This window comes from Pseudonaja textilis, chromosome 1 (genome assembly GCF_049901715.1).
Source record: "Pseudonaja textilis isolate UNSWEBS1 chromosome 1, rPseTex1.2, whole genome shotgun sequence".
Taxonomy (NCBI): domain Eukaryota; kingdom Metazoa; phylum Chordata; class Lepidosauria; order Squamata; family Elapidae; genus Pseudonaja; species Pseudonaja textilis.
The window spans coordinates 254,090,064-254,105,287 of NC_141990.1; the positions used below are offsets into that span (position 1 = coordinate 254,090,064).

General features: G+C 38.1%; 1 protein-coding gene and 1 non-coding gene across 2 annotated transcripts; both read left to right on the top strand.

Annotated features, from left to right (window-relative positions):
• LOC113444667 (U6 spliceosomal RNA) lies at nucleotides 1–112 on the top strand. Its single transcript, XR_003375271.2, has one exon. It is a non-coding gene; the product is annotated as a U6 spliceosomal RNA (small nuclear RNA).
• A 963-nt stretch (nucleotides 113–1,075) lies between these two features.
• On the top strand, nucleotides 1,076–5,765 carry FADD (Fas associated via death domain). The gene is made up of 3 exons (XM_026706718.2): nucleotides 1,076–1,120; nucleotides 1,510–1,817; nucleotides 4,025–5,765. Exons 2-3 carry the CDS (start codon nucleotides 1,520–1,522, stop codon nucleotides 4,318–4,320), a joined length of 594 nt encoding a protein of 197 aa, XP_026562503.1. The 5' UTR covers nucleotides 1,076–1,120; nucleotides 1,510–1,519; the 3' UTR covers nucleotides 4,321–5,765.
• Nucleotides 5,766–15,224: the final 9,459 nt, after the last annotated feature.

Genomic DNA, 15,224 nt, shown 5'->3' on the forward strand with positions numbered 1-15,224 from the left:
CTGCAAAATAACCTTCGACAGCACATATACTAAAATTGGAACGATACAGAGATGATTAGCATGGCCCCTGCGCAAGGATGACACGCAAATTCATGAAGCGTTCCATATTTTTTTTACTGTCTACTATTGACCTTTCCTAAGAGGTCTGTAGGGGGCATGCATAAGCGCACCAACGTGCCTACTGTCCCTGTCCTATTGTTTCTTTTATTTTTCTTATATGTACCCATTTCATGTATTCATAGCTATGTATATACTAATACCTATTATCTTGTAAGTGATTGACAAATCAAAATAAATAAAATAAATAAAATCCCATTCCCCCTCCCCAGCCCATGAACCTGCTTTCCAGCTCCAGCTCCGTTCTATTCTCTGAGAGGCAGAGAATAGATGGAGGCAGGGCCAGTCAGAGGTGGTATTTGCCAGTCCTCTGAACTACTCAAAATTTCCACTAAGGCTTCTCTGGTGAATACCACCTCTGGTCCTGATGCTGTATACCTGCTGATACTGATGTGGGTCCAGGAAGTCCCCAAGAATCGAGCTCAGCTTAAAGGAACTTCAACTTTTGCCTTGTGTTCTGACTGAGAATACTAGAAGCTGTCGATCTCAAAGGGTACCATTTTCTACCCCCAAAACCACCGTCACCATTTCGTCCTCAAACTCACCTGGAAACTTCTGCCGAGCTCCAGTAAAGGATAAAGATTAAGTAATCTTTCAGTAAAAATGGAGGGGAATTAAGAACACAAACGGCGACTCGGAAATGCCTTTCTTTAAAGATTCGTCATAGTAACGGATGAGTTTATGCGGGCTCTTTAATAAAAGAGAAATACTTTAGACCAGCCTTCAGGCGACATCAAGTCCTTTCTTAAAAAACATGTTAATACTCCTATTTAACAATTAAAAGCAACCTGTTTATCTCCGCTCTTCTGCACGTCTGCAACACCGCCAACGCCTGAGGAATCAAACCGTGAGCGGATTTAACGGATTGGTGGGAAAAGCTGGGCAGCATCGCCACCTTCCGGAGCCGTCCCTTGAGAAAGACGCGGGGGTGGAGCGCACTCCGGAGGTGCAGCCTTTTCCTCTTGTGACGCCTGAGAGCGGCAAAGTCGCGGGGAAGCAGGAAGTAAGTCTCAAAGTTTTTCTTTTAAAAAAATCCAGATTCTTAAATTGAGCCTATCTAGTCGGGGTCGCGGGAAATGTTAGCTGGAGCACTTTAAAAAAAAAAAAAAGATCTCTGTCATTAAAGCTCGAACCGGATGCATTGGAGAAGTCTGCAGGCTAGTTGGCTGGAGGGAAAGACGCGGTTTCGCCTAAAAAAACAAGTAGTCGCGCAGAAGTTTTTCCAAGAACTTTTAGGATTCTGCTTGACCAGGAGTTGTGATAGTCAGAAGTTGCAGATTTCGGAAAAAGGGAGAAATCGGCATTAAAGAGAGAGAATTTTTTTTAAAAAAACAAACTGCCTGAAGTTTGACTCTCGACAAAACTTCTGAATCTTCCCTGTATTCTTTCTAGGTTTCCAGCAATGGATCCCTTTTTGGATTTGCTGCACTCGATTTCAAGGGCCTTGTCGCCCGCGGAGCTCAAAGACCTCAAATTTCTTTGCAGGAGCCATATTGGTAAAAAAAAACTGGAGGATGTGAGCAGTGGCAACGAGCTATTCACGATTCTCCTGGAACAGGAAAAAATTGCGTACAATGATGTGGGGGCTTTGAGACACATGCTTACATGTCTGCACAGAGAAGATCTACTAACCCAGCTGGAGCAGTACGTCAAAACAGCGGATGGTGATCCAGATCATCAGCCAGATGATAAACAGAAATGTAGGCTGCTCTTTTTTTTGATCTGGAAAAAAAAAGGTGCCTTGGTCCTTGGAGAGGCAGGGCTGCAGATCTCCATATGTTAGTTTGCAAGGTATCCCACTGGCTATGAGGGGATTTACTTTTTGGTAAATACTCAGGCCATTAAGGTGGCTCTATAGGTACTACAGGACACTTTGGGGTTATTTTTGTGAAATATAAGAATCAGGAATACTCTGTGGAATGTGTAAGTCTAAGGTGCCTTTTTCAAAAGGTACGTTGCTTCTATGCAAGTGTTGGAAGGAAAATCCATCAGTTCAGTTCCAAGCCAGGAGAAAGTCACAGGAGACAAAATGGAGGCTTATTGGAAAGAGGGTCCATTTATTGGAGCAGTTGACCACATGGAGTTGAGAGTGGGGGATATTTATACCTTCTCTTGGGCTTTGCACTTGAGCTTCCTGTTCAAGAACATGCGTTCTATTGGCTGTTGTCAGATTCCCATGGGGTTATATAGGGGTTATGTAGCTGGTTCTATTGGCAACGTACAAATCCTAGGTGTTTGTCTGAGCTAAGTTTGGTTGAAGTTTGGACTGTGATGCAGTGAAAGGGGTTGGGCAATTCCTATTGTGGCTGAGGGCTAATCCTACCCTTGTTTAGGCCTTGCTGCTGGGAATTTTTGCCTATGAATAGAGCTACCTAGATACTAGGCTTCTTTCAATAAGCTCTTAAGTGCTGACATCTGCTGAGAGCTATTAAGAAAAGTGGGGGCTGCTTTCTCCCTTTAAAAAAACATGTTTCTCAATTTCTCATCCAGGGAAATATAATATTCTGCCTTATTTTAGTATTTATCAAAATATTTCATTCTTCTAAGAGAGGGATGGGTGCTAACTTTCTACACAAACAAGCTGCTCCATATTAACTGTTGGTTCTTGGCATCTTATCCCACCTTCCCTTGCCCAGAGTTGTCGCCCCTCAGGTAACTGCAGGAGAGAAGACAGACGTAGGAGAAAGAATATTATTAAATAATTGCACCCCTTGCATCTTGCTCAGTCCTTCTCAGAAGTTTTATATTTTTAAAAATGTAACTGGGAACCTTGGGAATAATAGGTTTCAGCTTTTGGAGGGAGCAGCTAATACAGGTAGTCCTTGATTTAATACTGATCACATTGCGACCATTCAAAGTTATAATGGACCTCCCTGGGCACATTTATGACTCAAATTAGATGTTCTAATAGTTACTGCCTCCCCTGTAGTCATGTGATCATACCAGGTGCTCATCAGTCAGGCTGTATTTACAGTCATTTGCATTGTCCCCATCACATCATGTTGAACAACACTGTTTCTTTCCAGTTTTTGGCAAAACCAGGCCCACTGCGAACCATTAGTTTCCTTAACAACTGCAGCATTCGCTTAGTGATTGCTACAGAAATAAAACCAGTCAATCACATGGGTGACCCAACTTAAGACTGACATTAATTATGACTAGAAATAAATCAAGGACTACATGTAATAAATTTAAATTCATTAACCTGTGGAAGTTCTATAATGAATCTCACTTGTTTAATTTGGACTAATCTCCCAGGAGGTTGCCAAATCAGGAAAGATGATTGAAGAGTGTTGATTAAGAACAAAATTTCTAAGATTCCCAGAAAGCTTGTAGAAGATGACATGAATAGCCCCATAATGTTTCTGATATCCACGCCCCACCTGAGGGAGCCAGTGTTGTCTGAGGACACTTATGTGGGGATGTTGCCAGCATGACTATAGTCAAAGGTGCACAGAATGCTGTTAACTCCCCACCAAAGTGGTACCTATTTATCTACTTGCATTTGCATTCTTTTAAACTGCTAGGTGGGCAAGCAATGTGGGTTATAGCTATCGATATTTACCATATTAGAAACTGAAACTGAGAACTTTAAAAATACGTATGTATTTGACTTCACAGGCCCCCTGAAAAGGTGTTAAAGATTCCTAACAATTCCCCAGAACACACCTGCTGTCTTAGAATATGACACTGAGACTGTCAAAAAATTAAGCGGAATTTGTATATCATACTTCATTTGGATGGTAATGGGTAGTATGGACCTTATTCCAATCTGAATAAATATTGAACCCCTAAGCAACAAGAATTTTGGAGAAGGACAAGGAAGGGATAAAACTGATACATACATAAATGATGCATAAGTGTCCCACTGCAATTCATCTATTTTATAGTATGCTTTTCTTTCTAGATAAACTGAAGAGAGCATTTGAAGTCATATGTGAACATGTTGGAAGAAACTGGAAAACGCTTGCTCGAACACTTGGAATTTCAGATGCCAAGTTAGAAAGGATTATGGTTGCTAATCCCTACAATTTGGAAGAACAATTGATGCAATCACTTGTAGAATGGCAAAAATCAAAAGGAAAGGAAGCAAAGGTGGAGGATATAATAAAAGCTCTCAGGAACTGTCGAATGAATTTAGCAGCAGATTATGTTGAAGAAGCTGTGAAAGAAATTGAAGAGATTGGGCTGGCATTGAATTAAGGATTCACAAAAGAAGACTGTTTATCTGCCCTGGAAAATAATGGGAATTTATAGTTAAGTAAATATATTACATTGAATTTTAATTCAATTGAATTCAGCTGCCTAAGTGATTTACTATTAAAGGCTAACTACAAGCCAGATCTCAGCAAGACTCTTATAAGAATCAAATTTCAACACAATATGAGCCAGTTCTTATCTGTTTGGTCCCTTTCAGATATGTTAGGGCTACAAATCCTAATCAATATGACTGGAGATCTTTTGGAATTGCAGTTCCCATTCATGTAGAGGGCAATAGCTTGGGAAAACCAGACAAGTCCATTTCATATATTTAGATGGGAACACAGCCAGGGCTTTCCTTGCAACGAGTGTGAAGAAATAAAATGTGCCTTGTCTGAATTTCTTGGGTTTCTTGGCAATTTAAAATCAGAGCCAGCCAAAAGTATACATGGGATTTTATAGTTGTGCCTTCATTTCTATTTTCTAAGCTGTGGATGGGCTGATAGTATGTAATAAGGAACAAGAAGGCAAAATCTTATTTCTGCATCATAAATAGCTTCTTGTTCCTCTTGCAGTATGTAGGAATATAATTTCTACTGACGGTACAGTTTGGAGTTATTACAGATGAGCTACTTATATTAATTTTCAATAATTTAAATGTGCTGTGTAAATTAGATATTTAAAAAAATACAATAATGTCTGATAGAATCATTTTCAATTTAAGTTTCATACCAGCATTAGGCAGCGTAAGTGTGTACTTAGCTCAGAAGGCCTTATTAACTTAGACCCTGAGAGAATCATTTTTCTTTTCCCCTGCATTCCTGGCTATTGGAAGGAAGAAGACCAAGAGAAGAGCAGATGGCAGAATGAAAAGCAAAAATGATTTCACTGGTTTTAGACTGTACCCAACGCTCATGTCCAACAAATAATTTTAAAGATAAGGTGGCCCTCAACTAGTGCCTGGGCTGCAGAAATGAATGCTCATTAGATGGCAGCAAAGTGACACAGGAAAACATTTTAACATTTTGCTTTCACATAATAGTTTACCAAATTTTTGTAGTCAAATTTGCAAAGTTCTACTTCAGTTAAAAGATTTTCCTAATTTTGCATGCCTTTAAGTTTCTATATAAACATAGACAGTTAATTCATGAGCCTATTAAGATGAACATAAGAAATATTCCTGTATCTTATGTTCATCTTAATAGGCTCATGTATTTTCCAGTAACTCAGAATGCAATGGCCTGTAGCAGCTTAATTTTCAGTTGTGAAAAGTAATAATAAAAAATCATATGGACTCCTTTCAAGCTAGCATATGCTAATAGCTAACAGTGGGACATGGTCTTAAGCTGTTTCCTTGTGAAAACATGAGTCACTTAGGTGAGATGGGCATTGTAGAAATGTGATGAATAAATATAAATAAATCTACAAAACAACTTTGGTCCCCTAAATTGATGTATCAGATTTTGCATAATCCCAAACTGGATAGAGTTGGAGCATCTGAGTAGAGTGAAATCATGGGTACAAATCTTAAAGTGGTTGTGTTATTAATTCAATTACCCAAAGAATCTTGTAAAATATCAAACAAATGGTCATCAATTATGGCCTTACCCACTTTGGATCACACTGGAGCAACAAAAAGATTCTGTGGGGCCCTGGCTCACATTGTAATTTTCAACATGGGACTTTCTCTGTGCAGTTATCAAATATTCCAGGGTCCTGTTTTATGTCTATATAGCTTAGATCAAACAGCATACTCTATTTTATGTGTAGCATGCTATATCTATGGTATCTCAATGGCTTCATTTTATACAAAAGCAATCTTAACCACTGTCTCCTCCCAATTAATAATGTTCTTTTGAGTTAGATTTTTAAAAAGCACAGCTGTGTTATAATTACATTTATGATAACCTGTAATTGGATGTAGGAGTGTCTTTGGAGGCGAGCCAAAAAAAGGAAGATAGCAGCCTCAACTTTGAAAATTCTGCCCCTATTTATATGCATTGCTCATAGGTAATAAAAAGGGGTGAATTTTTGATCGCATGCTTGTGTTGTCTTGACTATTTTTATCCCTGATTGGACTTGGTTATACAAAACCAACCTCTTGGAACTGTGCTTCCACAGCCAAATTTTCTCCATTGAAAATTTTAAAACAAACTTAAGGAACCTCAGGCAATGTGTGCTTCTTCTGCCAAAGCCACATCCCTCCATGCTAGCACAGACAAGTATAACCCTTGCCAACTGCTTTGTGCTTTAAAAAAAAAAGATCGCAAAACAGAACCTTGGAAATGTAGAAATATAGGATAAGCTGGGAAAGAAAATAACTAATAAAAAGCTCTTTGAAAATATGGTGTAATCCGGGGGAGGGGGGGGGACTTTTATCCAAAAGGCACTTGAATGGGCAAAAGTAAACTATTAGGATCTACTTAATATGATAGAAATTAAAATATATTTCTGTAAAGAATTAAAGGCTGGAAGGGTCTACAAGCCTGTTCTATTAATTTTTCAGCTGTACAGTACTTTCAAGTACTAAAGTCTTAAAAATTCAGCAAGGTCCCATTCTCCATCTACAGAAAATGGTGAATACTTCTATAATCCCACATAGCTGTAGACATGATTTAGAATTAACTCTTTCCAAACCTATCAACACTGAAACATGCCCAATAATTGCTGATATTCTGGGGGCTCCGTGTGGGGGAAAACTGGGTACTAGCTTTAAGTCCTAGTCCAAATAAAGATTATCTAAAATGTCTCCCAACCCCGATCCGTGGACCGACAGCGGTCCATGGCATGCCAGCAACCAGGCTGTTGAAAACAAAACCCTATCTGCAGAATACAGGCAGCAAATGAAACCGTACCCCCTTTGGTCCACAGAAAAACCTCTCTCCACAGAACTGGTGCCCAAAAGTTTGGGGGTCGTTAATCTAAAACACGGTAGGAGGTACCTGAAATATAAAATAAATCATATATGGTTGCCATAGCATCCTCAGATCAAGTTTAGATATTTTAATATTCTTTGAGAGCCTGGATAGGGAAGCACTTGAGAGGGAAGTCTAATAACAGGGTGATCATGATCTGGAATGACTTTCATCTCAATAGGGTGCTTTGAAAACTGGAGTAGTGGTTGTTCTGTACCCCTGCTTTGAGCACCTAGGGAAAACATAGCATATAAACTGAACAAATAATTATAATTTATTCAATGTATAGGCTGCCTGGTCAGTTACTGGAACAACCACTTCATACAGCTTCTGAGACTAAACAAGGGAGTCAGAATTGTTAGGCTAAGCTAAAATGGCACTAATTAACAATTTAAAACTTCTGTCACCCAGGAGGATGTCCAAGCAGAAAAGCACTTATTTATAGTATTGTTAACTGTAGTTCTAAGGATGCATTGCTCACCTTTCTTAGGGAGAAGCTTGCAGTCATGTTATGTTCTTTCCATAATAACATAACAGGAAGCAATTTCTCTAGTTGTAGATGTTAGAAAAACTTGGCTGGCTGAATAGCTGTTCTATTACACCACAATTTAAAGCACACAAATCCTACCAAGAGGAAAAACAGTTTTGAACTGAAGGCTAGAAGTAAAAAAAAACCCTGTCAAAACCCACACCTAACTGAATATCTGCAATAGGAAATTAATTTAAAAATCCCTATACGATGGAACACTACATACTAATTACTCATTGCCATGCCTTCTTCTATACCTCTCACATTTCAATGGACGGTTTTTATATTAAGTGTTATGCTATACATAATTCCTGCTTAAACCAGTTTTTACATAATTAGACAATTAACATACTTTAGCTCCTCATTGTGCTCCCCTCCTTTTCTTAAGGCAAAGCTTTGATTGCTAATAAAGCACACAGAAATCCAAACATGGCAAAGTATCTTTCCGTGTTTTGTGACAGGCAAGATACAAAGATAACTCTAAGTTGTGAACCTTCCCCCACATTAATATAATAAAAAAAATGCATAGTTTAGGTATGTCTAATTATTTTAAATATACTTCAGGTATAGGTTTCTGATTCTATCTGATTGGTGCAGTGTAACATTAGCAATAACATTTTAAAGACATGGGATTATTTATTCATTGCATTTACATCTTTTTTTTCTCTGAGAAATCAAGTCCATTTTACATGGGGGTCTCCTCGTATCCAAACAAGGTACAAAGTGAGTTTGGCTGAGAGAGAATGTCTAATAAAAAATCATCCTATTGAGCTCCATAATTTCGGTGGCCTTGAAATTTTACAATCTGTTAACCACTATACATTATTGTCTATCCACAGAATAATGGCATTAAATTTAGGTGCAACTCAACAATCTATTGTTGATCTATTCTGTAGGGAGACAAAGACAATGAATATGGCTGGGATTGTGGTTAATTTCTTTTCATGTACTGTATGTACATGAACATACATCCTCTGCTTGTAACAGAATACCCTATATCACCAGGCTTGAAATTTTGGGCTTGGACAACCTTGAACTACACCACCTACAGTTGGACCTAAGCATAGTACACAAAATTATCTGCTACAATGTCCTACCAGTCAATGACTACTTCAGCTTCAGCCGCAACAATACAAGAGCACATAACAGATACTGTATTTACATGAACATACATAAATATTGAATTTATTGAATTGCTAACTAGTGCATACAAAACTTTTGCTAGACCAATACTCAAATACGGCTCATCAGTCTGGAATCTGTACTGTATATTGGACATTAATACAATTGAATGAGTCCAGAAGTATTTCACAAGAAGAGTACCACACTCCTCTGCTCGCAAGAGAATACCCTATATCACTAGGCTTGAGATTTGGGGCTTGGACAACCTTGAACTATGCTGCCTATGGTTAGATTTAAGCACACAAAATTATCTGCTACAATGTCCTACCAGTCAATGACTACTTCAGCTTCAACCACAACAATACAAGAGCACACAACAGATTCAAACTCAATGTAAACCGCTCCAAACTTGGTTGCAGAAAGTACAACTTCAGCAACAGACTGGTCAATGCCTGGAAAGCACTACCTGACTCTGTTGTTACATCCTCTAACCCCTACTCCTTCAACCTCAAACTATCCACTATTGACCTCACCCCATTCCTAAGAGGTCTGTAAGGAGCATGTATAAGTGCACAATTGTGCCTACTGTCTGTCCTATTGTCCCCATTTATTTGTACCTATTTCCTGTATTCTTATTCATGTTTATATTGATACCTATTACCTTGTAAGCGACTGACAAATAAAATAAATGAAATAAATGTAAGTGAAAATATTAGCAGTGAGGGCTGCTCTTTCTAATGGTTGCTACTGGATACTCCCCAACCGTCAGGGTGGTGTTGAGCTGAACACAGACCAAACCAATGTCAGGCCCAGGCAACAAGCCAGTCGGTCAGTCTTTTTATCGCAACCAATGGATCTATAGCCATATCTGTCAAAATGCAGGCATAACCCAGATGCTGTTTGAACATGCAAGATGGCATTCGTTGATCCAAAAAGTGGACCCTGCACCTGCAGACATAACAATAGGATGATGTTGATGATGATGATAATGAAAATGTTTTTTTCAACTTCTGTCACATGAAAAATTACAGTTCAGTGAGTAATGGTAATTTGAAGACTATTTGAGAACTTCATGGCAGAATACAGCCCTGCAATCTCAGATGGGACAACTCTGAAGTATGGGAAAGCAGTGCTCAGTTTCTTCAGATCCTCTGTCCGTATTTTCAGAGAAGCATAAGAATCCTTCATATCTTTGATTCCATCAATAACTGAATGTGTGATCTTTTTAATATGTTACCCAATCTCACTGGGTATCACATCTCAATCATACTTTTCAAACTCTTCATTTCATATGTCTACATACTAAATTTACAAAGCCTCTGGTGGAAATGTGATGATACACTGATCAAATACTGCAATGTCTTTTTCTACCTTTATTTGAAATCATCATCTTAATGATAAATGGACAGTATTTGACAATAAATACTTGGAAATGCCTTCTTCGTGTGAACACTTGTAAACTAAATTTTTGAATCAAACAGCATGTTTGTACATGAGAATTGTAATGTAGGTACATGTCTACAAATGTTACATTAAATACTATGTGCTGTCTGGCCCCTTAAGGCTGTTTGCAGTGCAGTATATCACATTGTTAATTGCAGAAGAGAATTTTTGGCTATGATTCCTTTTTATCACATAAACACTTTAATGAGCCCATGTGCAGCCTAGGTTTGAGTTCCTCTTGTGTTCAAAGAGAAAAATCCAGTTCTGTGTACAATTAATACACAGCAAAGTGCTTAACTGAAGTTCAAGCCTAATAATGCAAGAAATTTCTTTGGGAGAAGCTTGGAAAATCAATATCCAGGATTCTGGAAATGATGCTGCACAATGCAGCACTAAGCTTTTCTGCCTCCGTGCCTGGGTATCCTGAAACAGATCCTATCGGGTTGAAACCAATGGTACCCTTTGGTTTTTTAAATACAAATGAATACACCAATTGCAGTGAAGTGAATAGCTTTGCAAGAGCTTACTCATCTTGTCCCCTACTTAAAGGAGCTTCTAGTCATCTAATCTAATATTACAATTAGATTTACAATAACATTATTTACAGTACTCTGAAGACTGGAACTTCACTTGTCAACTGTAACTGTTACTTTGTAACTGTACTTGTCAAAAATACCTCTTTTCAGAACCAGAGGTTTAGAAAGAATATTCCTGCCACCACAGGCTGTGGTTGCAGCTTATCCAGGAAATCTAGCTATGACCTGAACTATCTATGCATTCAAATGAAACTTCAACTTCTGGGCAGACTGCAATACTTACAGCTAGGAATAGGACGGAAACCACAGTGTCGTACAAATAAATACATGTTATCCTTAAAAAGTAAGAGGAACACTCTGGAATACTCCATAATTATTCCATGACCTGCTAGAATCTGGTGGCATTACTTTGACTCTCCAAAATGTACTGATCAAAATTAAATTATTGCAGGCTTCTTTTTGTGATTTGACATGCTAGAAGTTAATAAAAGCTGTTTCGTGAGATGGGCAGCTATATAAACAAATAAATAAAACACTTACTTGCTATTATAAAAAGCTTTTGGATCTGCCTGTACATATGTACTAGCCGGAGTTCCATATTGCTCCTTCCTTGTTGACTTGTCTACAACTTGTTACTGACCTAGTTGTTTTCCCATATCTTGAGCTAGGATGGTGGCTGAGCCACTTTGGTTTTTGATTGTAATCATCTGCATTCTTTCTTAGATATGTATGTTGGGTTTGTTTAAATTCCATTTAAATTTTTAAATGAGTCACTATGGAGTCAGGTAGCCTCAAAACTGAAGTAATTAATTAATTTCTCCAATAATTAATAGCAGCATATAGAGTCTAAGAAACATGAACTTTTTTGAATTTTGAAGGCGTTCCAAACAAGTAAATTTGCACAAGCAAAATTTCAAGTGAAATTATGACAAAAGCTTTTCCTTATGGACTTTGGTAATCGTATGTCCTGCTGTTTCCTGTTCACTTCCTTTTTGGTTTTCAGGACATCCGACAGCTCCTTATTCACCCTGCTGGCTTTTTTATGAGCTCTCTTTATCTTTCCTTTGGATCACAATAGCCTGAAGTTGTTCTCCTGATAACATCTCATTCTATACAGCAACTGTAGACTCATTCCTTTCATCCACTATTCCCATTTGTGTAGCTTCCTGAAATCTCCAGGTTTTTTATTATTATTATTTCTTTTTCTCCTGATGTTCCTAGGCCCACTTTCTTTCAGGAGTGCTGTGCTTCTTTGTGGGAAAACGGTTCTTATATCTTACTACAAAACTAGAACAATTGAGTGGCTTTCCCACCCACCCCTAAGTTTCCAGTGCAAAAATGTTGGCCTTTAAGTATATCAAAGTATATAACATCTTGGCACTGTGATCTCAATCCAAGAACTTTCACCTACTTCAAAGCACCCTTTTTACATAACCCCACTAAATACACACAGGTACAAAAAATGGAGGGATGCATTCTTGTCCTTTTTAAAACTATAAGCCTCACTGGTTGCATCATAAAAGCCTACGTTTTGATCAACTGATGCAATTAGGACATTGTTATTCTTTTACTCATATTTACTCATATAGCCAACTATGGTAGTACTATTGGGATTCTCTCCCATTCAGTTTTCATGGGGTCTTTGAGCAAGATCCACTGCTCTTCACGCTAGTCTCTCATCACCTCTTTATCAGCATTGGCAGCTTCGCACATCCTTGCGCATTTTTAGCTGGAAGGATAAGAGCAGCATCCAAATAAAAAAAATATCTGTCAGTAATTGACATGTCTCCTTTTATCAGTTCCCTTTCACAAAGGAGTGGAAAGTGTGGCTGAGTAAGCAAGTGATAACATCATTACTATGACTGTTTTTTTTTCCAGAGCAGTAATGAGAATTGGGTCCTAAGTCCAAACTCTACTATCATCCAGAAGGCAGGCAGACAACAAGTGAGCAACTCATGGTTATCCTTGCTATAAGTTCTAATTTTATCAGTTCTTGCTTTCTGACATTTCTTGGGTAGGCAGGCAGGCCACAGTGAAGAAAAAGAACAGTATTTCTTCTTAGGGACTAATTCTGGGCTGTGATTTAAAAATAACCAACTGTTGGTAGCCCTAAAGAACATTCTGTAAGAAATTCTTGAGGCCCTTTCAGGAGATGCATTTTGATCAAACAAAGCCTTACTTGGGCCTATTATGCTTGAACTAATACAGTGTATGTGGTGCCAGAATCATAGGGCTGGAATAGACCTTGGAGATCTTCTATACAACCCTTGGCCCTAGGCAAGAGTTCTTATTCCACTCTAAACAAATGGTTGAAAACCACTAGTACTCACAACTCCAAAGTACTCACAACTCAAGGAGGCAAGCTGTTCCATTGACTAATTGTTCTCACAATCAGGAAATTTCTCCTTAATTCTAGGTTGGATTATTCTCTGACTAGCTTCCACCCATTGTTTCTTGTCCTGCCCTCGGGTGCTTTGAATAAATTGACTCTCCCTTCCCTGTGACAGCCCTTTAAGTATTAGAAGGCAGCTCTTATGTCATGCCAAGCCTTCAGTCTGCTAGGCTAAACATACCCATTTCCCTCAGCTATTCATCATAAGGTTTAGCTTCCAGATCCTTTATAATCTTTGTTGCTCTCTCTGCATTCTTTCTAGGGCCTCAGCATATTTTTTGTATCGTGGTGACCAGAACTGCATACAGTATTCCAAGTGTGACCTTACTAGTGCAGTACTACTTGTGTTCTTTATGCTATTCTTCCTTTGATGTAGTTTAGGATTGCATTGGCTTTTTGGGGGGCAGTTGCAGCACACGGCTGGCTCATGCTTAAGCAATGTTCCATTAAGACACCTAGATTCCACTTACAGGTACTACCTATTGGGCAGTTGTTGTCCATTGTGTACATGTGTACAGTACTTGGTTTTTCCTGTCTAAGTACAGGATCTTACTTTTCTTACCACTGAACTGCATTTTGTTGAATAGGGTCAAATGCTCAAGTCTGTCAAGGTCCCTTTGAATTCTGAGTCTATCTTCCAAAGTGTTGCAGTTCCCCCCAGCTTAATGTCATCTGCAAATATTATAAATACCTATTCAGACCCCTCATCTAGATAATTTATGTTGATTATGATGATAAGATGTTCAGGAGCACTGGGCCCAAGAAAGAATCCTGAGGAATGCCACTACATGTACTGTATGTAGATGTAATTCCATTGCGTTGGTCAAATCCACAACAGTATTGCAACTGAACTGGTTCATTTCCATTATCCATGACAGTATTCAAATATGAATGCTATCCAATTTGGCAATGATTTTTTTTCTCCTATATTCTAGGCTTCACACATTTATTAATGAGCTTTGAATATTTAAGGTACAATAATTACAAATGCCATTTCCCAAATAGTAAGGTTTAAAGAAATTAAGATTGTTAAACTATAGACATTTAGAATTTATCCATTTACAGAGTTATTTATATTACAAATAATACTGGATTATTTGTTGCCTGGATTTTTCAAAAATGGTTTCTGGAAGGAGATGTATGTTCTTTTAACAGAAAGATAGGACAGTAAGATTCTGTCAGAGTTCAATTTCTTCTTTAAAAATAATTAATATTGGGCAATGTTAAGCTTCAGAGTTAGTGACTGTAGGCTAGATAGAATTCCTGACATTTTGCCAGCAACGGTGGCTGGCATCTTTAGAGGCAAGGTTGTCCACTATGCAAAACACAAGCAATTGAATAAGGATTGATTGGGCTCCTGTATTTATAGATGGGTATCTGTTAGTTTATTGGTCTTTAGTCAAGCTGGTTTCCAATTGGTGCAGCTTGGCGAGAACTGGTTTCTGATTGGTTGCTGTGCCTGAACCTGATTGAAGCTCAATCCGTGAAAGCTTCTACTAGAAAATTATTAATGTTCTTTCATGGAACGGAATATAGCTATTATTTGGTACATAAATAAGAGGAGTTAATTTTGTACAAGCTATGGCCTAAAATACACTGTAGCCATTGAATTGTTTTAAGTCACACAATTTTCTGTTCCATTGCTCATTTCTTATTTTTCCTGCTTTTCTGAGAGAGTCCTGGTCTTCTCTTCATGTGTTCTCTCATGCTGCTAATGCCTGGAATAACTTCTTTTGGTTTATTAAATTTTTATTTCTTTAGTAGTAGTACTATTCCCCCATCCCCTTCATTTATTTTCTCATCTAATCTCTAGGTCATCACACTCTAGCCTCCTAGCTGGTAACTAGCATATATTCCTTTAGTACAATCTACAGGTGAAACTTGAAAAATTAGAATATCATGCAAAAGTTCATTTATTTTGGTAACGCAACTTAAAAGATGAACCTAATATATGAGACAGACTCATTACA